At 44.5% G+C, this 23,253-nt stretch overlaps 1 protein-coding gene across 1 annotated transcript in view; it reads left to right on the forward strand.

Annotated features, from left to right (window-relative positions):
* Positions 1–267: 267 nt before the first annotated feature.
* LOC126176773 (troponin C, isoallergen Bla g 6.0101-like) overlaps positions 268–23,253 on the forward strand; it is a 57,274-nt gene continuing 34,288 nt past the window's right edge. The window contains exons 1-3 of the mRNA XM_049923942.1: positions 268–397; positions 8,102–8,129; positions 15,456–15,599. Of these exons, the coding sequence (XP_049779899.1) occupies positions 395–397; positions 8,102–8,129; positions 15,456–15,599 (175 nt within the window). The 5' untranslated portion in view covers positions 268–394. The remainder of the gene's footprint in view (positions 398–8,101; positions 8,130–15,455; positions 15,600–23,253) is intronic.

Here is a 23,253-nt window from a genome sequence, read left to right on the forward strand (position 1 = left end):
AGGCTAGATATGCGAAATGAGGAACGCTCAGGGAAATTTCAGTTCAGAGAGCAGAAGTGGACGGTGTGTAGCGGCGCCTTCGCGCCGTCTGCACACAGCAGGTGGGGCGGCCGGCGGGAGGGACTTGTTGGGAGCGCCCGCGACGCGCCGTTGGCCACTTTCGCCGCCGTCAAATGTCAGTCTGCCGGCCGCTAATTCGGGCGAAGGACAGGTCAGAGGTACAATGCAGCCCATTGCAGCGCACGCGGACCCTTACTGCCGGTTCTCTCCCGCTAAATTGGAGTGTTGAGGAGCCGCCCGCGCCGCCCCTCAGTAGTGACAGGACGCCGCAGGAGGCACCAGGACCACTGCCGCCGCCGCCGCCGCCCCCGCAGCCGCCCCCGCAGCCGCCACCATGGTACGTCTGCAGGCGGGAGTGCCTGCCGCGGCTGTGGCGCCTTTTGGGGTGATCCACAGTTAGCGGCCACTCGGGTGTGTATGTGGATTTGTGGCTAGTCGATGGCATTGCGCTACACCTTATTGTAAATGCACCTGTGTCTAATGACCACTCACCGTAATACGTGACTTCGTTCTCTAATAAAAAAGAAGGCTGTGTATTACTGCATGTCTACAGAGTAAACCAGAACCCCACCTACAAAATTTTGGATGTTTTTCAGGAATATTTTCTGAGCATTTTGGTATAAGGGATCCGAGGTCACCAGTGACCCTTCACAGAAGATTCGTGTAATGTGTTGTCTCATTTACCTTATTTACTAGCAACGGAAGACAGCAAAACGAAAGCTGAGATTTTAAATTTAGCATTTGAGAAATCTTTCACGCAGGAGGATGGTACAAACATACCGCCGTTTGAGTCTCGAACAGATTCCCGTATGGAGGACATAGTGATAGACATCCCTGGGGTTGTGAAGCAGCTGAATGGGTTGAAAATAAATAAATCGCCAGGTCCTGATGGGATTCCAATTCGGTTTTACAGAGAGCACTCTACTGCATTGGCTCCTTACTTAGCTTGCATTTATCGCGAATCTCTTGCCCAACGTAAAGTTCGGAGAGACTGGAAAAAAGCGCAGGTGACGCCTCTATATAAGAAGGGTAGAAGGACGGATCCTCAAAATTACAGAACAATACCCTTAACGTCGGATTGTTGCAGGATTCTAGAACATATTCTCAGTTTGAATATAATGAATTTACTTGAGACAGAGAAGTTGCTGTCCATGCATCAGCACGGCTTTAGAAAGCATCGCTCCTGCGAAACGCAACTCGCCCTTTTTTCACATGATATCTTGCGAACCATGGCTGAAGGGTATCAGACGGATGTCATATTCCTTGACTTCCGGAAAGCGTTTGACTAGGTGCCCCACTGCAGACTCCTAACTAAGGTACGAGCAAATGGGATTGGTTCCCAAGTATGTGAGTGGCTCGAAGACTTCTTAAGTAATAGAACCCAGTACGTTGTCCCCGATGGTGATTGTTCATCGGAGATGGGGGTATCATCTGGAAAGCCCCAGGAAAGTGTGGTAGGTCCGCTGTTGTTTTCCATCTACATAAATGATCTTTTGGATAGGGTGGATACCAATGTGCGGCTGTTTGCTGGTGATGCTATGGCGTAAGGGACGGTGTCGTCGTTGAGTGACTGTAGGAGGATACAAGATGACTTGGACAGGATTTGTGATTGGTGTAAAGAATGGCAGCTAACTCCAAATATTGATAAAAGTAAATTAATGCAGATGAATAGGAAAAAGAATCCCATAATATTTGAGTACTCCATTAGTAGTATAGCGCTTGACACAGTCACGTCGATTAAATATTTGGGAGTAACATTGCAGAGCGATATGAAGTATGACAAGCATGTAATGGCAGTTGTGGGGAAGGCGGATAGTCGTCTTCGGTTCGTTGGTAGAATTTTGGGAAGATGTGGTTCATCTGTAAAGGAGACCGCTTATAAAACACTAATACGACTTATTCTTGAGTACTCCTCGAGCGTTCGGGATTCCTATCAGGTCGGATTGAGGGAGGACATAGAAGCAATTCAGAGGCGGGCTGCTAGATTTGTTACTGGTGGGTTTGATCATCACGCGAGTCTTACGGAAATGCTTCAGGAACTCGGGTGGGAGTCTCTGGAGGAAAGGAGGCGTTCTTTTCGTGAATCGCTAATGAGGAAATTTAGAGAACCAGCATTTAAAGCTGACTGCAGTACAGTTTTACTGCCGCCAATTTATATTTCGAGGAAAGACCACAAAGATAAGATAAGAGAGATTAGGGCTCGTACAGAGGCATATAGGCAGTCATTTTTCCCTCGTTCTGTTTGGGAGTGGAACAGGGAGAGAAGATGCTAGTTGTGGTACGAGGTACCCTCCGCCACGCACCGTATAGTGGATTGCGGAGTATGTATGTAGATATAGATGTTGACTAGAATGACCGAGAGGTTCTAGGCACTTCAGTCTGAAACCGCGCTACCGCTACGGTCGCAGGTTCGAATGCTGCTTCGGGCATGGATGTGTGTGATGTCCTTAGGTTACTTAGGTTTAAGTAGTTCTAAGCCCTAGGGGACTGATGACCTCAGATGTAACGTCCCATAGCGCTCAGAGCCATTTTAACCATTTTTTGAACCTTCACTAGAGCGAAATAGCCGATAACATGCGATGACCAACAGGTGCAACACAAAACACAGTGTAGAACAACAACTCTCAGAAGCAAAAGCACTGTGTTGTTGTTGTCGTAGCTGCGGGAACAACTTGCCGTGATATCATTGTGACGCTCTTCCACTGCACTCAGTCAATCCATACACTAAGTTCGTAATGGCCAACTCTTCCTCGGGAGACCTATTCGTACCGCTGTGTATCACTGTTGACGTACGACATACACTGCCGGAGAAACATATCTGAGACTCAACCATGCAGTACTGAATGTAAGCTTATGGGCGAAGGGTACGGTGGCCGTGCTGTTGTCAACAGACAGTACCGCGGCTGGATTAGTTTCCAAACATGGCACACAGTGTATAGCGTACAGCGTCGGCACGTGCACTATTGTGAGGGTATTTTCAGTGCATTACAGGTGTAAAGATAAATGGGGGTTAATAAATAAAATTAAATGCAGTTACTTTGTAACAAGCCACTGCAAACCACAAGACCCTTATACCAAACTACTCGGGAAATGTCCCTGAACGACCACCGAAATTTTGTCGGTGGCATCCGAAACATAGAAATAGATATCCTTGGTGTCCCAAAGCAGCTTAAATCACGTAATAAAAGCAAGGCTTCCAGTTCAGATTGTATACCTGTCAGGTTCCTCTCAGAGTATACTGATACAATAGCTCCATATTTAGCAATTGCATACAACAGATCGCTCACAGTAAGATCCCTACCTAAAGTTTGGAAAATTGCTCAAGTCACACCAATACGCAAAAAGGGAAGTAGGACTAATCCGTTGAATTAAAAGCCCATATTGATTTGCAGTAGGCTTTTGGAACTTACATTGTATTCGAACGTTATGAAGTACCTCCAAGAAAACGATTCATTGACGCGTAGTCAGCTCGGATTCAGCAATTTTTGTTTTTGTGAAACACTAGCTCTTCATACTCATGAAGTAATGAGTGCTATCGACAGGGGATGGCCGGCCGCGGTGGCCGAGCGGTTCTAAGCACTTCAGTTCGGAACCGCGCGACTGCTACGGTCGCAGGTTCGAATCCTGCCTCGGGCATGGATGTGTGTGATGTCTTTAGGTTTAAGTAGTTCTAAGTCTAGGGGACTGATGACCTCAGATGTTGGGTCCCGTAGTGCTCGGAGCCATTTTTTTGACAGGGGATGTCAAAACGATTGTTATAGGCCCTCTATTGTCCGTGATCTATATTAACGACATAGGAGACAATCTGAGTAGCCCTCTTAGATTGTTTGCAGGTGATGCTGTCATTCACCGTCTTGTAAAGTCATCAGATGATCAAAACGACTTGCAAAATGATTTATATAAAATATCTGTATGGTGCGAAAAGTTGCCATTAGCCCTGAATAAGGAAAAGTGTGAAGTTATTCACATGAGTACTAAAAGAAGACAGCTAAATTTCGATTACGCGATAAGTCACACAAATCTGAAGGCTGTAAATTCAACTAAATACTTAGGGATTACAATTACAAATAACCTAAGTTGGAACGATCACATAGATTTTCTTGTGGGTAGACCAAACCAAAGACTGCGATTCATTGGCAGAACACTTAGAAGGTGCAAAAAAATGGCTCTGGTCACTATGGGACTTAACGTCTGAGGTCATCAGTCCCCTAGAACGTAGAACTACTTAAACCTAACTAACCTGAGGACATCACACACATCCATTCCCGAGGCAGGATTCGAACCTGCGACTGCAGCGGTCGCGCGGTTGCAGACTGTAGCGACTAGAACCGCTCGGCCACAGCGGCCGGCACTTAGGAGGGACAACTGCTTACACCACGCTTGTCCGCCCTATTCTGGAGTATTGCTGTCCGGTGTGGGGTCCGCGTCAGGTGGGACTGAGGGATGACATAGAAAAAGTACAAAGAAGGGCAGCTCGCTTTGTATTGTCGCGAAGTAGGGGAGAGAGTGCCACATACATGATACGTGAATTGGAGTGGCAATCATTAAAACAAAGGCGTTTTTCATTGCGACGGGTTCTTCTCATGAAATTTCAATCACTAGTTTTCTCCTCCGATTGCGAAAACATTCTGTTGGCACCCACCTTTTAGGGAGAAATGAACATCTCGATGAAATAAGAGAAATCAGGATTCGCACAGAAAAATTTAAGTGCTCGTTTTTCTCGCGTGCCGTTCGAGAGTGGGACTGTAGAGACACAGTTTGAAGGTGGTTCATTGAACCCTCTCCCAGGCACTTTATTGTGAATAGCAGAGTAATCACGTAGATGTAGATGGTTGGTTGGTTCATTTGCGGGAAGAGACCAGACAGCGAGATCGTCAATTACGTCACATTAGGGAAGGGTGGGGAAGGATGGCGGACGTGCCCTTTCAAGGGAACCATCCCGGTATTTGCCTGAAGCGGTTTAGGGAAAACACGGAAAAGATAAACCAGGATGGCCGGACGCGGGTTTGAACCGTCTTCCTCCCGAATGCAAGCCCCGTGTGGCAACCACTGCGACACCTCGCTCGTTTGGATTTACCTTGTATGAGGTTGATGCAGGATACTTCATGTATATACAGGGTTATTACAAATGATTGAAGCGATTTCACAGCTCTACAATAACTTTATTATTTGAGATAATTTCAAAATGCTTTGTACACACATACAAAAACTCAAAAAGTTTTTTAGGCATTCACAAATGTTCGATATGTGCCCCTTTAGTGATTCGGCAAACATCAAGCCGATAATCAAGTTCCTCCCACACTCGGCGCAGCATGTCCTCATCAATGAGTTCGAAAGCATCGTTGATGCGAGCTCGCAGTTCTGGCACGTTTCTTGGTAGAGGAGGTTTAAACACTGAATCTTTCACATAACCCCACAGAAAGAAATCGCATGGGGTTAAGTCGGGAGAGCGTGGAGGCCATGACATGAATTGCTGATCATGATCTCCACCACGACCGATCCATCGGTTTTCCAATCTCCTGTTTAAGAAATGCCAAACATCATGATGGAAGTGCGGTGGAGCACCATCCTGTTGAAAGATGAAGTCGGCGCTGTCGGTCTCCAGTTGTGGCATGAGCCAATTTTCCAGCATGTCCAGATACACGTGTCCTGTAACGTTTTTTTCGCAGAAGAAAAAGGGGCCGTAAACCTTAAATCGTGAGATTGCACAAAACACGTTAACTTTTGGTGAATTGCGAATTTGCTGCACGAATGCGTGAGGGTTCTCTACCGCCCAGATTCGCACATTGTGTCCGTTCACTTCACCATTAAGGAAAAATGTTGCTTCATCACTGAAAACAAGTTTCGCACTGAACGCATCCTCTTCCATGAGTTGTTGCAACCGCGCCGAAAATTCAAAGTGTTTGACTTTGTCATCGGGTGTCAGGGGTTGTAGCAATTGTAAACGGTAAGACTTCTGCTTTAGCCTTTTCCGTTAAGATTTTCCAAACCGTCGGCTGTGGTACGTTTAGCTCCATGCTTGCTTTATTCGTCGACTTCCGCGGGCTACGCGTGAAACTTGCCCGCATGCGTTCAACCGTTTCTTCGCTCACTGCAGGCCGACCCGTTAATTTCCCCTTACAGAGGCATCCAGAAGCTTTAAACTGCGCATACCATCGCCGAATGGAGTTAGCAGTTGGTGGATCTTTGTCGAACTTCGTCCTGAAGTGTCGTTGCACTGTTATGACTGACTGATGTGAGTGCATTTCAAGCACGACATACGCTTTCTCGGCTCCTGTCGCCATTTTGTCTCACTGCGCTCTCGAGCGCTCTGGCGGCAGAAACCTGAAGTGCGGCTTCAGCCGAAAAAAACTTTATGAGTTTTTCTACGTATCTGTAGTGTTTCGTGACCATATGTCAATGAATGGAGCTACAGTGAATTTATGAAATCGCTTCAATCATTTGTAATAGCCCTGTACATACTTCTATGTAAAGCACGCTCCTTCGTCTGTGACACGACGAGGAAGTGGTAAAAAAAGTTGAAGTAAATTTTTAAAAAGTCTACGGAAATTCTATGAGGACACAATAGTAAATTATAGGAAAACTGAAGACTGGCATGTAGCTTAATACCGTTCCGTGCAAAATAAAAATAAACAACCAAACAAGCAGGCTTGGTTGGCTGTGTACAAACATACGATGACATTCGTCAACTGTTATGTGATATCAGGCGTATATGAGTTCCGGCATTTATAACACATTGATGGATTTTATAGAAATAAACCGATGTCTTCTGACACACGTAAGTTATTTCATTTCGTTTCCCCTTTCGAGAGATTTTGCCTCCGTGTTAAGAACACCTTCCGTACTTTTGTGTGCACATTCCTGTTGACTTAAAGACTGACCTGACGCTCATTACTGGAGCCTAGAATTTCAGCTTAGAAGCGGTGATGATAACATCGTAATTCTCCGTGATTTCGGAACAGTGTTGTTGCTTTGTAAAACTGAGGTCCTGAGTTCGTTCCTGCTCCCGGACAAGGATGTTTGTCCTCGAAATAGACTATAACGTATTTCGAACAATATATTCGGTATAAACATGACAAGACATAACCTGTAAGTTTGACTATAACCCGAAAGTTGCAATGGATTAAAATTTCACTTATTCTCGGGTGTTAACTGCGCAGATAAAATAAAAAAAAAAAAATAAAATAGAGATCGCAATGAGGGTAAGAGTATTGCTGGGCACGTATAGGATTATTTTAAGAAGCTACTATATGTGTAATACGTGGGCCCTACGCATGAATAATTTGCTGTCAAACTGAAAGTAAAATCTTATAGATTGTTAGACCGCGTAATGTTCCCCTTCAGTTATTTCTCACGATTCCTCTGCTGCGATCTTCTTCAGGATCTTCTGGCTGTAAACTATCAAACAGCCTGCGAGACAAGATCTGTTTCAGTGACTGGTCCTAATGGTGTCGCTAAATAATAATAGCAGCTTATAGCCCCGTTTATAGCCGTCACATCATTGAATGACCCGCACAATGTCCCGGCAGAAATGAAAGAACGAAATCGAACAATGTGGAAAGAGCGAACAACGTTTCTATCGTTACGCATACTTCGGAGACGGCACAGCTGTGAAATCAGCAATACATTTGCTATTTATCTGGTGCTAACGTACTTTAGAATATTTACATTTCTCTGTTACAACAAAACTAAATTTCGTTAATTACACAATTCTTAACGCGCCGAGACTATTTGGGCTGTCTAGGCTGATAAATACAGACAATAGTTTTTTATTTTCGATTTAGGCGAACGAATGTACCTTCGCTTGTCTGGCATTTCACTGGCGTCAGTACCCAGTATAGAGATCTACCACCACAACTTACTAACTTCGTTAGTAGATTTAGCCAATTGCTGGCGATAGAGAAACACCAAACAGTCGGAAGAGGACACCTGTGTTTAAATCAACTACATGTACCCTGCAGGAAACAGTTAATTGTCATGTTAAAACCTGTTTTTTCTGCTATAAACCGTTGTCTAACTCAACACTTTTCTTACTTTTCAGGACGATCTTCCAGCGGAACAGATACAGCGTAAGTAGATTATTCAATTTGATTTATCTCACTGAAGTATATTTTATTTTATTTTATTTATATCTCTGGTCTATACCATTTAGGTTAACTTTTATGAGTAGGTTACTGCTATCTTTAGAGAAAACCACATATCAATATATTTTTTGAAACTGTTTGTGACTGTGCCGGAAAATAAACTATTTTCGTAACATACATTTGAACAATCACTATTGTCCCCAGTTCTTTCCGTTGACATTTTTAGGCTTGCATAAAATTTTTACTACTGTTTAAAAGTGCTTTCGTGAAAGAATGACAAATGCAGTAACGTTTTTTCGATAGACGTAGGAACTTGTGTGTTTTCATGTAACCCTGGGTGTTTATGAAGTTTATATTCATAGTAATAATGAACAATATAAAATTGTGATTGAGAGTCGATTGGGCGGATACCGTCAAAGTGACGTGTAAGAAAAGTACCACTAAAGCTGTAGCTGCCGTAGTTTGCATCTTGGTATTTCTAAATCAATTGTTACGGTAGCAGGGGGAGATTGCAAACGTACAAAATTCGTCTACGAAAAGTTACATAAGAAGGATAATTTTCACAAGCACAGGGAACTTTACGGGTCAACCAAGCAACGTAACCGAATTTGTCCTTGATTATTGTGAAGCGCTCGTGTAGAGTGGACTGACCTGCTCATACCATATCGTCCCCCGTAGCAGCTGATGCCCAAAAGCTATTTACGCACGCAACAGCTGTTTACAAGAAAATCGTCTCAGTTTACCGCTCTGTCGGGTGCGTAATGAAGACTGAAACTCCAAACTTCACTTAACCAACAGTTTCGTCGACGCTGGATCTTTAGAGGAGGGGTAATTTCTCAGTCACAGCGACGTACTGTTGGACAATTTGTGGAGCTCACAAACTACAACTTCATTTTGCCCTCTTTGTACGGATTTCCCTGTTTCCAGTAGTCCTTCATACGGTCTCTGTGCTGTTACCTTTGTTCTTCTGTCCGTGTTCTTCCCGTCTTTATAGTTCTTCTTTCCAGCGAAACCCTTCAAATGAACGGTGTTTGTTTGCAATGACTTCATCTGCACATTGAAGCAACAAAAAACCTGTTAAAATTGATGCACCTGATGAATCTCAGGAACGTTAACCAATGTATTACTTAAACAAAAATTTCGAATTTCATTTAACTGTTGACCTTTTACTGAAAAATTCTTGATGTTTTTACATAAAAACATTTAGCTGTTTGGCCTGTTACCTGGCTCTACGTTAACGAGGTTGGCCTCCTTCACTTGTTTTAGACTAAGAAACTAGTGTTCTCACTTATCACGTCCACTTTGTAAGTTGTAAACAAACTGGTCTGCAAACATACCGATACGAAACTGCACCAAATAGTTATTTGCGCCTTTTGCAGACATTATGTTTATGGAGCGTTTCTAGTTACTTTATGTAAACATGATAATCTTTGTTACCATCACACTTCCCCATATTTTAAATAATTGGTAGTTCAGTGATGCACAAAGGTTTACAGCGACTGAGTTGCGGGTCAGTACTTGTCTTCTTCTGGTTTAATTCAAACACTGAAAAAATATCGGTGTTGTTTAAATGATGCATTCGTCACTTCATGGGAAGTTACAAATCTAAATTCAGTAAACCCCTGGGAAATATACCAGAAAAAAGGAGAGCTCCAACAATGATGTTATAACAGCTGAAACCAGCAAACACATTTTTTGATTTATTAAGATGTGTAAGGTTAAAGATAATGTCTCATTTGTGACCCGGTCACACTCGCCTGAAATTGATACTGATATCTAAAGCACATGTGTATCTCCCTATATCCGAACGGTGTCCGACGAAATTTGCACAACGCTGCACTACGACGCTAACCAATATTGAGATGTACTTCTAACAGAGCACAATTTCCAGCTCGTACTTTTTCCATCATAGTACGTCTGTAGGTCATCATCCCAATTTAATTCATTTCAATGCATCTAAAACAATTTCTCCGTAAGATATTTTTCATTTTCGTCTTCATATGCAGGCAACTTAGTTCACCAAACTAATTCAGTAACACAGCCTAACAAACGCTATTTCTTTGATTTCTTTTTGTTAGGTAATATCTTAATAATATGGTGTTTTGGGGACTGAATCCATATATGAACTCTTCCTTTCTTTTTCTCTTTCCGAACAGTTTTGTTAGAGCGTAGCTCCCTTATAAACTAGGAAGATAGTAAAACACACGTAACAGAAATGATATGTAATTTGGAATAAAAACAGGAAAAACGCTCTTCATTACATGGGAATTTTGTGTCCATCGGCTTATTACAAATGATTGAAGCGATTTCACAGCTCTACAATAACTTTATTATTTGAGATATTTTCACAATGCTTTGCACACACATACAAAAACTCAAAAAGTTTTTTTAGGCATTCACAAATGTTCGATATGTGCCCCTTTAGTGATATGGCAGACATCAAGCCGATAATCAAGTTCCTCCCACACTCGGCGCAGCATGTCCCCATCAATGAGTTCGAAAGCATCGTTGATGCGAGCTCGCAGTTCTGGCACGTTTCTTGCTAGAGAAGGTTTAAACACTGAATCTTTCACATAACCCCACAGAAAGAAATCGCATAGGGTTAAGTCGGGAGAGCGTGGAGCCCATGACATGAATTGCTGATCATGATCTCCACCACGACCGATCTATCGGTTTTCCAATCTCCTGTTTAAGAAATGCCGAACATCATGATGGAAGTGCGATGGATCACCATCCTGTTGAAAGATGAAGTCGACGCTGTCGGTCTCCAGTTGTGGCATGAGCCAATTTTTCAGCATGTCCAGATGCACGTGTCCTGTAACGTTTTTTTCGCAGAAGAAAAAGGGGCCGTAAGCTTTAAATCGTGAGATTGCACAAAACACGTTAACTTTTGGTGAATTGCGAATTTGCTGCACGAATGCGTGAGGATTCTCTACCGCCCAGATTCGCACATTGTGTCTGTTCACTTCACCATTAAGAAAAAATGTTGCTTCATCACTGAAAACAAGTTTCGCACTGAACGCATCCTCTTCCATGAGCTGTTGCAACTGCGCCGAAAATTCAAAGCGTTTGACTTTGTCATCGGGTGTCAGGGCTTGTAGCAATTGTAAACGGTAAGGCTTCTGCTTTAGCCTTTTCCGTAAGATTTTCCAAACCGTCGGCTGTGGTACGTTTAGCTCCCTGCTTGCTTTATTCGTCGACTTCCGCGGGCTACGCGTGAAACTTGCCCGCACGCGTTCAACCGTTTCTTCGCTCACTGCAGGCCGACCCGTTGATTTCCTCTTACAGAGGCATTCAGAAGCTTTAAACTGCGCATTCCATCGCCGAATGGAGTTAGCAGTTGGTGGATCTTTGTTGAACTTCGTCCTGAAGTGTCGTTGCACTGTTATGACTGACTGATGTGAGTGCATTTCAAGCACGACATACGCTTTCTCGGCCTCTGTCGCCATTTTGTCTCACTGCGCTCTCGAGCGCTCTGGCGGCAGAAACCTGGAGTGCGGCTTCAGCCGAACAAAACTTTATGAGTTTTTCTACGTTTCTGTAGTGTGTCGTACCATATGTCAATGAATGGAGCTACAGTGAATTTATGAAATCGCTTCAATCATTTGTAATAGCCCTGTATTTCCTTTCTCTCTTCTTGTTAAAGCCCCTAACACAGCTTTTTCTCCGATGAATGGCCCGTTGCATGTATCGGTGAAGTGACCAACAATGATCCACCATCACATTGTACTGATATTCCAGCGGCCCTGGTACCATCTTTCCATTACTCTGACGTCTTGAAGAAAGCGCTCATCTAGATTCCGAGGTTTCAGGGACAAGGGCAAGGTGGCTGTTGAAAAAGGGAAAAGTGAGGCGCATCAGCCTAGTTTGTTGAATGTTTCCAGGGTGTTGGCTACAGCAGAAATATACTGTGTATCCTTTTTATTGTCTAAGACTGATACTGAAACCTCCCTCTCACTCACTTTTTCTCAAAGTTGGAATTGAACATCATTTTACGAACTCCGGGTACAACAAACACTCTTTCTTTCAGTTTCGTTTCTCCTACGTGAGGTAACTCCTCGAAGACGTACTTGAAACATTCTGTGTCTTTCGGTAAGACTTCCGCGAACTGTTTCATTAGGAGCAGCTTAATGTATAGATGTGTTAATAGAATTTCTTTTTCGGATCCACAAGATTCTAGCCCAAAAAGAGGACGCAAAGTGCTCCTCTTAGGAATTTTCAAGTATACTAACATTTCTAACCTGTGTCATTGAAATATTCCATATTATTCCTAACTGAAACAATATATGAAATAACTGTCATTAAAATCGCTAAAAATATAATTTTTAAATATTATATTAAGTGTAAAAAAAGGTGGCGGTGAGGGACTTTTCTTGTCATCTTAGGACTCAACACACTAAAAATCTCAAGAATTAGCATGTCTCATTGAAAAAGGTATTTCATCATTGGGCTGTTTTATTTTCAACAAAGACACTTGTACGCTACACGTAAAGACATTACGACAACGGTGAATAATTGATCTTTTGGATCTGCAGTTCTTGTCTTTCTTTCCGTATTTGTCGTTAAGTTATTGGATATAGGTCCGCCTTCCATGCAAAAACTGTGTTTTTTTTCTTGTTACTCAAACATGTTTCGATATCTCTGTGCCATTCTCAGTTGTCTTTGTTTATTAAAAACTGTGAAAAGCAAACATATTTTAGGTTGTAACTGATCCAACAAAGTGACGCCTAAAGTAAGTTTTTGTCCGTTTTTCTTCTTACCGTGATTTTACATTACAGGTAGCTCGTAACCTGCAAACCAAACGATGTAAATATGAATTTCATCGGCAAGTTAACACATCCCTTGATTTTTAGCAAACATGTGATTTTAGTGTGGCAAAATGTTTTGCGTATACATTTGTTACTGCTCACGTTTTGTTGTGATTGATCCTTCTTCTTTTGCGTTGTGAGGGAAGTACACAAACATATTAACATCATTTGTGTAATTTCGTTTTTAAAAATGCCTTTTAACTTCGTAAAACGCGTTGAACAGTATGTTGTTGTGTTTCCTAAACCCGTCAGCGTTGGGTTTTGCCATATCAAAATCACGTGACTTTTTTTAAAAAAAATTAAGAAACTGATGGAGATTAAATTTACATTTGTGTGGTTTAGTTTGCAGATGGCAAGCTATCAGTGAATAACGCCATACAGATGGTCCTGCAAAACAATATAATGTAAAATCACGGTAAGAAGAGATACGAACAAAAACTTTCTTTAGGCCTCACTTTGTTAGACCAGTTACAACCTAAAATACTGTACGTTCACGTTTAAAAGTTTTCAATAAACAAAACCCACTGATGGAAGGACAGGGGTGGCGATACACGTTTAGGTAACAAGAAAAAACACTGTTTTTGCATAAAAGGCGGACCTATATCCAATAAAAGCCGAATAACTTAAAAGTGCACATTGTGAAACAAAATACCTGTTGCCTTTCGGGAACCAACAAAAATTGTCCTCGTAATGTAGATTGGTTTTTGACTTTTCCACATGTGTCATCTCTAACGGTGGAAATACACTCCCGGAAATGGAAAAAAGAACACATTGACACCGGTGTGTCAGACCCACCATACTTGCTCCGGACACTGCGAGAGGGCTGTACAAGCAATGATCACACGCACGGCACAGCGGACACACCAGAAACCGCGGTGTTGGCCGTCGAATAGCGCTAGCTGCGCAGCATTTGTGCACCGCCGCCGTCAGTGTCAGCCAGTTTGCCGTGGCATACGGAGCTCCATCGCAGTCTTTAACACTGGTAGCATGCCGCGACAGCGTGGACGTGAACCGTATGTGCAGTTGACGGACTTTGAGCGAGGGCGTATAGTGGGCATGCGGGAGGCCGGGTGGACGTACCGCCGAATTGCTCAACACGTGGGCCGTGAGGTCTCCACAGTACATCGATGTTGTCGCCAGTGGTCGGCGGAAGGTGCACGTGCCCGTCGACCTGGGACCGGACCGCAGCGACGCACGGATGCACGCCAAGACCGTAGGATCCTACGCAGTGCCGTAGGGGACCGCACCGCCACTTCCCAGCAAATTAGGGACACTGTTGCTCCTGGCGTATCGGCGAGGACCATTCGCAACCGTCTCCATGAAGCTGGGCTACGGTCCCGCACACCGTTAGGCCGTCTTCCGCTCACGCCCCAACATCGTGCAGTCCGCCTCCAGTGGTGTCGCGACAGGCGTGAATGGAGGGACGAATGGAGACGTGTCGTCTTCAGCGATGAGAGTCGCTTCTGCCTTGGTGCCAATGATGGTCGTATGCGTGTTTGGCGCCGTGCAGGTGAGCGCCACAATCAGGACTGCATACGACCGAGGCACACAGGGCCAACACCCGGCATCATGGTGTGGGGAGCGATCTCCTACACTGGCCGTACACCACTGGTGATCGTCGAGGGGACACTGAATAGTGCACGGTACATCCAAACCGTCATCGAACCCATCGTTCTACCATTCCTAGACCGGCAAGGGAACTTGCTGTTCCAACAGGACAATGCACGTCCGCATGTATCCCGTGCCACCCAACGTGCTCTAGAAGGTGTAAGTCAACTACCCTGGCCAGCAAGATCTCCGGATCTGTCCCCCATTGAGCATGTTTGGGACTGGATGAAGCGTCATCTCACGCGGTCTGCACGTCCAGCACGAACGCTGGTCCAACTGAGGCGCCAGGTGGAAATGGCATGGCAAGCCGTTCCACAGGACTACATCCAGCATCTCTACGATCGTCTCCATGGGAGAATAGCAGCCTGCATTGCTGCGAAAGGTGGATATACACTGTACTAGTGCCGACATTGTGCATGCTCTGTTGCCTGTGTCTATGTGCCTGTGGTTCTGTCAGTGTGATCATGTGATGTATCTGACCCCAGGAATGTGTCAATAAAGTGTCCCCTTCCTGGGACAATGAATTCACGGTGTTCTTATTTCAGTTTCCAGGAGTGTATATATTCAGCTCAACAATGTGCAAGTGACAGCTGATGGAGCTGAAACGGCGGTAATGTGTTGTCATGATGTCAGTAAGCGAGGAGAATGGGAGGAATTGCCACCCACAAAATTGAAACCTGTCAATTAGAGTTTTTTATCTCGTAAAATCATTCCCCTAAATGCAATAGTAACTAATAATAGTTATTTCAGTGCCCCTTCTTATCCAGTCCTTGAAGTACTGGAGATGTTTACTTAAGGCCAGTGTAAATAATCCTCTTTACATTGCAGTTATACCTGGTTGACCTTGCGATGAGAAAGGAAAAGTGAGATAACTTGTGTTATTTTTTTGCGCTAGTGCTGAAGAAGGCTTTCGACGCCTTCGACCATGACAAGAAGGGCTACATCACCACCGACATCGTGCGCACCATCCTGGACATGCTGGGGCTCAAGCTGGACGCGGACACGCTCAAGGACATCATCGATGAGGTCGACGTCGACGGTGAGTCATCACCGACACACTTGGGCTATTGACAACATATCGATACATCGAGACGCCGATATTTCTTTACAAAAAAACATCGATCTATATTGGCGTCATTACTCCCACAGGATCGATGCCGAAATGGAAATATCGAGTACCGATATTTTTATTTTGTCTTACATTTTTTTCGCGAATTTCGGTAAATATTTGACCTTTTACTTTTTTAAAAAAAAATTGTAGAGCAACATAATTTTACTTTCACTTTCACTGTGTGAAGGAGTCTTACTACTTTTTGAGCTTTCATCAAGGTCATTCTTTCTCTTTGACTATGTGAAGGAAGTATAGAAAGAAGAAGATTGTACTGGGGGTGGTGGTGTGAATGGAATAACAAGATATCCGATGTGAAGAAATAACACACCAGTAAAAAAATAATTTTTAACGCAACGTGTGTACCATTTCTTCACATCGACGTTCTTCAAAAACAGTTACTGAAATTGATGGAAAAAAGTCCACTGGTCTTTGCGGTCGGCGGAGACTTGTGAGCGGAAATGCTGACGTAATCTCCGCTCGGCGCTACCAACAGAAACTTCGACGTTTAACCCCACCGCGCAGTTTTGCGGCTGCTAGGTCGCTGGCGTTGGCACAAATAAAAAATAAGAAAAAGAAAGAAGGGAGTCGACACGAAGTGTTCCGGACAAATCCTGTGTAAGACGAAATCGAACGACGGACCCATCGGACACCTGTTATTGTGCCACTTAACATGCTGTTAGGATTGTTAGCAAAGTGGTTATCGCGAGGTGTCAACATACATCGTTTTGTTTTCAATTCTTGCCCTAAGGGGGATAAGCACAGATGTGAGTCTCATGTACAGAATATCTAATAATAAATCAATACTTGAATATACAGTTCTAAAACTGGCAGTATTACTATGTGATCAAAAGTATACGTACACTTGGCTGAAAATGGCTTACAAGTTGGTGGCGCCCTCCATTGTTAATGCTGGAATTTAATATGGGGTTGGACTACCGTTAGCCTCGCAGGCATACGTTCAATCAGGTGCTGGAAGGTTTCTTGGGGAATGGCAGCCCATTCTTCACGGAGTGCTGCACTGAGGAGAAGTATCGATGTCGGTCGGTGAGGCCTGGCACGAAGTCGGCCTTCCAAAACATCCCAAAGGTGTTCCGTAGGATTCAGGTCAGGACTCTGTGCAGCTCAGTCCATTACAGGGATGTTATTGTCGTGAAACCACTCCGCCACAGGCCGTGCATTATGAACAGGTATTCGATCATGTTCAAAGATACTGTCACCATCCCCGAATTGCTCGTCGACAGTGGGAAGCAAGAAGCTGCTTAAAACATCAATGCCGGCCTGTGCTGTGATAGTGCCACGCAAAACAACAAGAGGTGCAAGCTCCCTCCATGAAAAACACGACCACACCATAACACCACCGCCTCCAAATTTTACTGTTGGCACTACACACGCTGGCAGATGACGTTCACCGGGCATTCGCCATACCCACAGCCTGGCATCGGATCACCAGATTGTGTACCGTGATTCGTCACTCCACACAACGTTTTCCCACTGCTCAATCGTCCAATGTTTACGCTCCTTACACCAAACGAGGCGTCGCTTGGCATTTACCGGTGTGACGTGTGGCTATCAGCAGCCGCTTGACCATGAAATCCAAGTTTTCTCACCTTCCGCCTAACCGTCATAGTACTTGCAGTGGATCCTGATGCAGTTTGGAATTCCTCTGCGATGGTCTGGATAGATGTCTGCCTGTTACACATTACGACCCTCTTCAGCTGTCGGCGATCTCTGTTAGTCAATAGATGAGGTCGGCCTGTACGCTTTTGTGCTATACGTGTCTCTTCACGTTCTCACTTCCCTATCATATCGGAAGCAGTGGACCTAGCGGTGTTTAGGAGTGTGGAGATCTCGCGTACAGACGTATGACACAAGTGATACCCAATCACCTGACAACGTTCGAAGCCTGTGAGTTCCGCGGAGCGCCCCATTCTGCTTTCTCACAATGTCTAATGACTACTGAGGTCGCTGATATGGAGTGCCTGGCAGTAGGTGGCAGCACAATGCACCTAATATGAACAAAACGTATGTTTTTAGGAGTGTCCGGATACTTTTGATCACATAGTGTATTTACAATTGGCAGATAGTATTTTTTTTCTCCGGTATGCCTAATTTTTTGAGTCCTACTACACACTGACTGCAACACTATGGAGCAATACTAAATTCATGGCTCAGTAACAAGTTCTAGTAATACCCGCCATTGTAGCAACGATGTGTAAAAGATTCAAAAGCAAATGGACTGTATTTTGTTCCACTAACCTTTGCTTATTACCAATAGGTTTTCGGCTTATCACGACGTCATTTGGAACAACTGACTCGTGGCCCAAAGGATACCAGTATGCAAGTGACGTAAAGTGTAATTAACGTTATTACCAACGCGCTTTGATCGTAGCATCAGCAGAAAATGACAAATCGAGTCATCATCACACGTGGCATGTAAAAAATGGCCGAATAATTAGTGGCTAATAACTGGCTGAAAACATGTTGAGAGTTCATAAAACGTGACGTTTTAGAGAAAGTGTATAAGTCGACTAGAGACGAATACCGAATCGTTTTACCGACGATGTGGGGAAATCCATTGACGTAACTGACTTTAACATTGAGCAGATTCCTGTGGTGCACACGAGAACAAGCATCTCGGAAAAGTCGATTTTTGTCGGCTGTCGACGTGGTACTGTCATGAGCATCTATGGAAAGTGGATGAAGGGCGGTTGAGCCACGAGTAGTTGACGGGGGCTGGACGTCTGCTCCTCGTCTCTTAACGTGGAGGTCGGAGGCTCGCTGAAGATGGGTCTCCGCAGCAGACAACCCCTTATGTACTTCTGCGTTAGGCCAATGACGTCGTGAATAACCATTGCAGTGGGCACAGGACTATCGAGACTGGACCGAGAGTGGAAGCGTGACACTTCGTCGGATGAATCACGTTTCCTGCCTCAGTAGGTCGATGACCGTGACCGGATTGAGCATCGTCGATTCGATCGGCTGCTCGAAACATGTGCCACGCCACGGACGCAGGCCGGAGGGGACAGTATTATACACTACTGGCCATTAAAACTGCTACACCACGAAGATGACGTGCTACAGACGCGAAATTTAACCGACAGGAAGAAGATGCTGTGATATGCAAATGATTAGCTTTTCAGAGCATTCATACAAGGTTGGCGCCGCTGGCGACACCTACAACGTGCTGACATGAGGAAAGTTTCCAACCGATTTCTCATACACAAACAGCAGTTGACCGACGTTGCCTGGTGAAACGTCTTTGTCATGCCCGGCGTTGCCTGGTGAAACGTTGTTGTGATGCCTCGTGTAAGGAGGAGAAATGCGCACCATCACGTTTCCGACTTCGATAAAGGTCGGATTGTAGACTATCGCGATTGCGGTTTATCGTATCGCGACATTGCTGCTCGCGTTGGTCGACATCCAATGACTGTTGGCAGAATATGGAATCGGTGAGTTCGGGAGGGTAATACGGAACGCCGTTCTGGATCCGAACGGCCTCGTATCACTAGCAGTCGAAATGACAGGCATCTTATCCTCATGGCTGTAACGGATCGTGCAGCCACGCCCCGATCCCTGAGTCTCACAGATGGGGACGTTTGCAAGACAACAACCATCTGCACGAACAGTTCGACGACGTTTTCAGCAGCATGGACTATCAGCTCGGAGACCATGGCCGCGGTTACCCTTGACGCTGCATCACAGACAGGAGCGCCTGCGATGGTGTACTCGACAACGGACCTGGGTGCACGAGTGGCAAAACGTCATTTTTTCGGATGAATCCAGGTTCTGTTTACAGCATCATGATGGTCGCATCCGTGTTTGGCGACATCGCGGTGAACGCACATTGGAAGCGTGTATTCGTTATCGCCATACTGGCGTATCACCCGGCATGATGGTTGTTCGCAGTGTCGGCACTCTGAACAGTGGACGTTACATTTCAGATGTGTTACGACCCGTGACTCTACCCTTCATTCGATCCCTGCGAAATCCTACATTTCAGCAGGATAATGCACCACCGCATGTTGCAGGTCCTGTACGGGCCTTTCTGGATACAGAAAATGTTCGACTGCTGCCCTGGCCAGCACATTCTCCAGATCTCCCACCAATTGAAAACGTCTGGTCAGTGGTGGCCGAGCAACTGGCTCGTCACAATACGCCAGTCACTACTCTTGATGAACTGCGGTATCGTGTTGAAGCTGCATGGGCAGCTGTACCTGTACACGCACGCCATCCAAGCTCTGTTGGACTCAATGCCCAGGCGTATCAAGGCCGTTATTAAGGCCAGAGGTGGTTGTTCTGGCTACTGATTTCTCAGGATCTATGCACCCAAATTGCGTGAAAATGTAATCACATCTCAGCTCTAGTATAATATATTTGTCCAATGAATACCCTTTTATCATCTGCATTTCTTCTTGGTGTAGCAACTTTAATGGCCAGTATTGTTAAGGCGCTTGGCATCAAGAGTCCTTTTGTGGTAATCGAAGTTGCCGGGACAGCTTTGGATTAAGTCTATATTCAAACACACATTTCTCGTTGTCTTCCTATAATTTTGTCCAAACCCTTAGTCCTATTTACTACACTTGTAGTTACATCCGCACTTACGTCGTATAAAGTAGGGTCAAAAGGGAATACGTTTTACGTAATACTGTAGGTCTGTCTTCATCCTTCATCTGACAACGGAGGTTGGCACGAGAGCAGTTTACGTCGCAATAGGCGATTCCAGCCACCTTGTTTCTGAGTTTTAGCACAATTTATCGAGACACTATAGAATTGGAGATTGGCATTTTCAGTTGTAGACCAGGCACACAAATTAAACCCAGCGGAGTTTCAATGAACTGTCATTGTAGCTCTCTTGGGATCTTGACCTAGTACTTTGTAAACTGCGCTATTAAATGTGGGCAGGGTCATCTTCCCAAAAGAAGCCTGAAATAAGCAAGTTGATTGTTTCAATTTAACGAAGCACTAGGTAATCTGATATGGCGGGGAGTCTTATAAACAAATGAAGTCTCTGAAGATAACGATATTTATAGATGATTCGTCTGATGCTCAAGAACACTTCTTCTGACAGGTCTCAATACGAGATCGCAACAATTTTTTTTGTCATTGAAGAGACTTCAATGGTCCTCTTCAGTGGCACGTTTACCCCATCATCGAACACAATACTGAAACAAAAAGACAACACATTTCAGATTTTTCAGTTTTCAACAAATATAGTTTACAATATCCCTCGCAATCATGTTCATTTACGTTCTCTTAATAAAGCGTTGCAGTTTATGTGGAAACTAAAGGAACAGACGTGATGTAAATGGTGATTTGAATATACAGGGTGGTCGGAAACAGTTCGAAAAGCTGGTAAAGGTGTTGCCGGGTGGGTTATGCTAGAAATAACTGCACGGAAGCGACAAAGAAACTGGTATAGGCATGCGTATTCAAATACAGAGATATGTAAACAGGCAGAATAGGGGGCTGCGGTCCGCAACGCCTGTATAAGACAACAATTGTCTGCTGCAGTTGGCAGATCGGTTACTGCTGCTACAATGGCAGGTTATCGAGGTTTAAGTGAGTTTGAACGTGGTGTTATAGTCGGCACATGAGCGATGGGACACAGCATCTCCGAGGTAGCGATGAAGTGGGGATTTTCCCGTATGACCCTTTCACGTCTGTACCAGTGAAACAAATTTCTGACGTCGCTGCGGTAAGAAAAAGATCCTGCAAGAACGGGACCAACAACGACTGAAGAGAATCGTTCAACGTGACAGAAGTGCTACCATTCGGCAAATTGCTGCAGATTTCAGTCCTGGGCCATCAACAAGTGTCAATGTGCGAACCATTCAACGAAACATCGTCGATATGGGCTTTCGGAACCGAAGGCCCACTCGTGTACCTTGGATGACTGCACGACACGAAGGTTTACGCCTCCCCTGGGCCCGTCAGAACCGACGTTGGACTGTTGATGACTGAAAACATGTTGCGTGGTCGGACGAGTTTTGCTTCAAATTGTATCGAGCGCATGGACATGTACGGATATGGAGATGACCTCATGAATCCATGGACCCTGCATGCCAGCAGGGGACTGTTCAAGCTAGTGTAGGGTCTGTAATGGTGTGGGATGTCTGCAGTTGGAGTGATATGAGACCCATGATACGTCTAGATACGACTCTGACAGGTGACACGTACGTAAGCATCCTTTCTGATCACCTGCATCCATTCGCGTCCATTGTGCAATCCGATGGACTTGGGCAATTCCAGCAGGACAGTGCGACACCCCACACGTCCAGAATTACTACAGAGTGGCTCCAGGAACACTCTTCTGATTTTAAACAATTCCACTAGCCACCAAACTCCCCAGACATGAGCATTATTGCATCTGGAAATCCTTGCAACGTGCTGTTCAGAAGAGATCTCATCCATCTCGTACTCTTGCGGATTTATGGACAGGCCTGCAGGATTCATGGTGTCAATTGCATCCAGAACTACTTCAGACATTAGCTTAGTCCATGCTGCGTCGTGTTGCGGAACTTCTGCGGGCTCACTGGGGCCCTATCGATGTTGGGCAGGTGTGCCAGTTTCTTTGGCTCTTCAGTGTATTAACAAAAACAATTCGATACGTTGCGTCTTTTCCGATTTAATTAACATTGAAGATAGACAGTTCGTAGCGCGAGCAAACTCAAGCGACACGCCAGACACGGTGTCGCCAAACGTGTTCTTCGGTTGGTTTCCTAAAACCAAACAAGAGAGAGATAAAAAAAATTGGAGGTGGGGCGGTAGAAAGGGTCGAAACCGAGCCAAAATGTGCGCAGTCTCCTGCACTATCATCTACGCCATGAGAACAACTCACACTATTTGTATCTGATGGCCAGTTGAATTTGCGCGTACAACGGCCTGATTGGCTAGCTTCACTCCAATTAACTTGGAAACGGTGCAATGTATCGAATCTTTTTCTTAAAAATTATTTCTCAGCACAACCTACCCTGTAGCACCCTTACCACTTTTTCAGATTGTTTCCGACCAACACGTATAATGTTTTTACCTCGCAATGTGTGAAATACGTATTTATACTCTGTATGCTTTCTCAACGACAGTCAACAGCTAACGAAAAATTGCTCCGAACTGACCCTATACTGCTCTGTTACGGTGAAAAATGTATTTAAAATTCTACACAGGAAATAAAAACCTAAAATCCTGGGAAACAGTGTTATATTCTGCTTTGTCTACTATCCTCTTTCTAGTTATAACAGCTGGTCATCTGATAAATCTATTCTACCATCATTCATGATGTCAACAGTGCGAACTCGGCGAAGCAACTGCGTGGCGCACTATTCAGGTGATAGACATTACGAGCTCAGTTTTAGATAAAAATTTCTTGTGAGATGTCTTGACTAATTGTATTGACTCTTTTGTCTCGTTGGCTACTACTCTAGACGTAAAAACGTCACAGATACCAAAGTTTTTATTTCCGAATATTAAAGTGGGTGTCTTCTTACGGATATTTGTTAATATCGACCCTATATAACGTATAGCATATATACTCGATTGCGTCCGGACGTACGGTTTCGCATGACTGCAATTACTTGCGTTTGTC

Source organism: Schistocerca cancellata, chromosome 3 (genome assembly GCF_023864275.1).
Source record: "Schistocerca cancellata isolate TAMUIC-IGC-003103 chromosome 3, iqSchCanc2.1, whole genome shotgun sequence".
In the NCBI taxonomy this organism is placed as follows: Eukaryota; Metazoa; Arthropoda; class Insecta; order Orthoptera; family Acrididae; genus Schistocerca; species Schistocerca cancellata.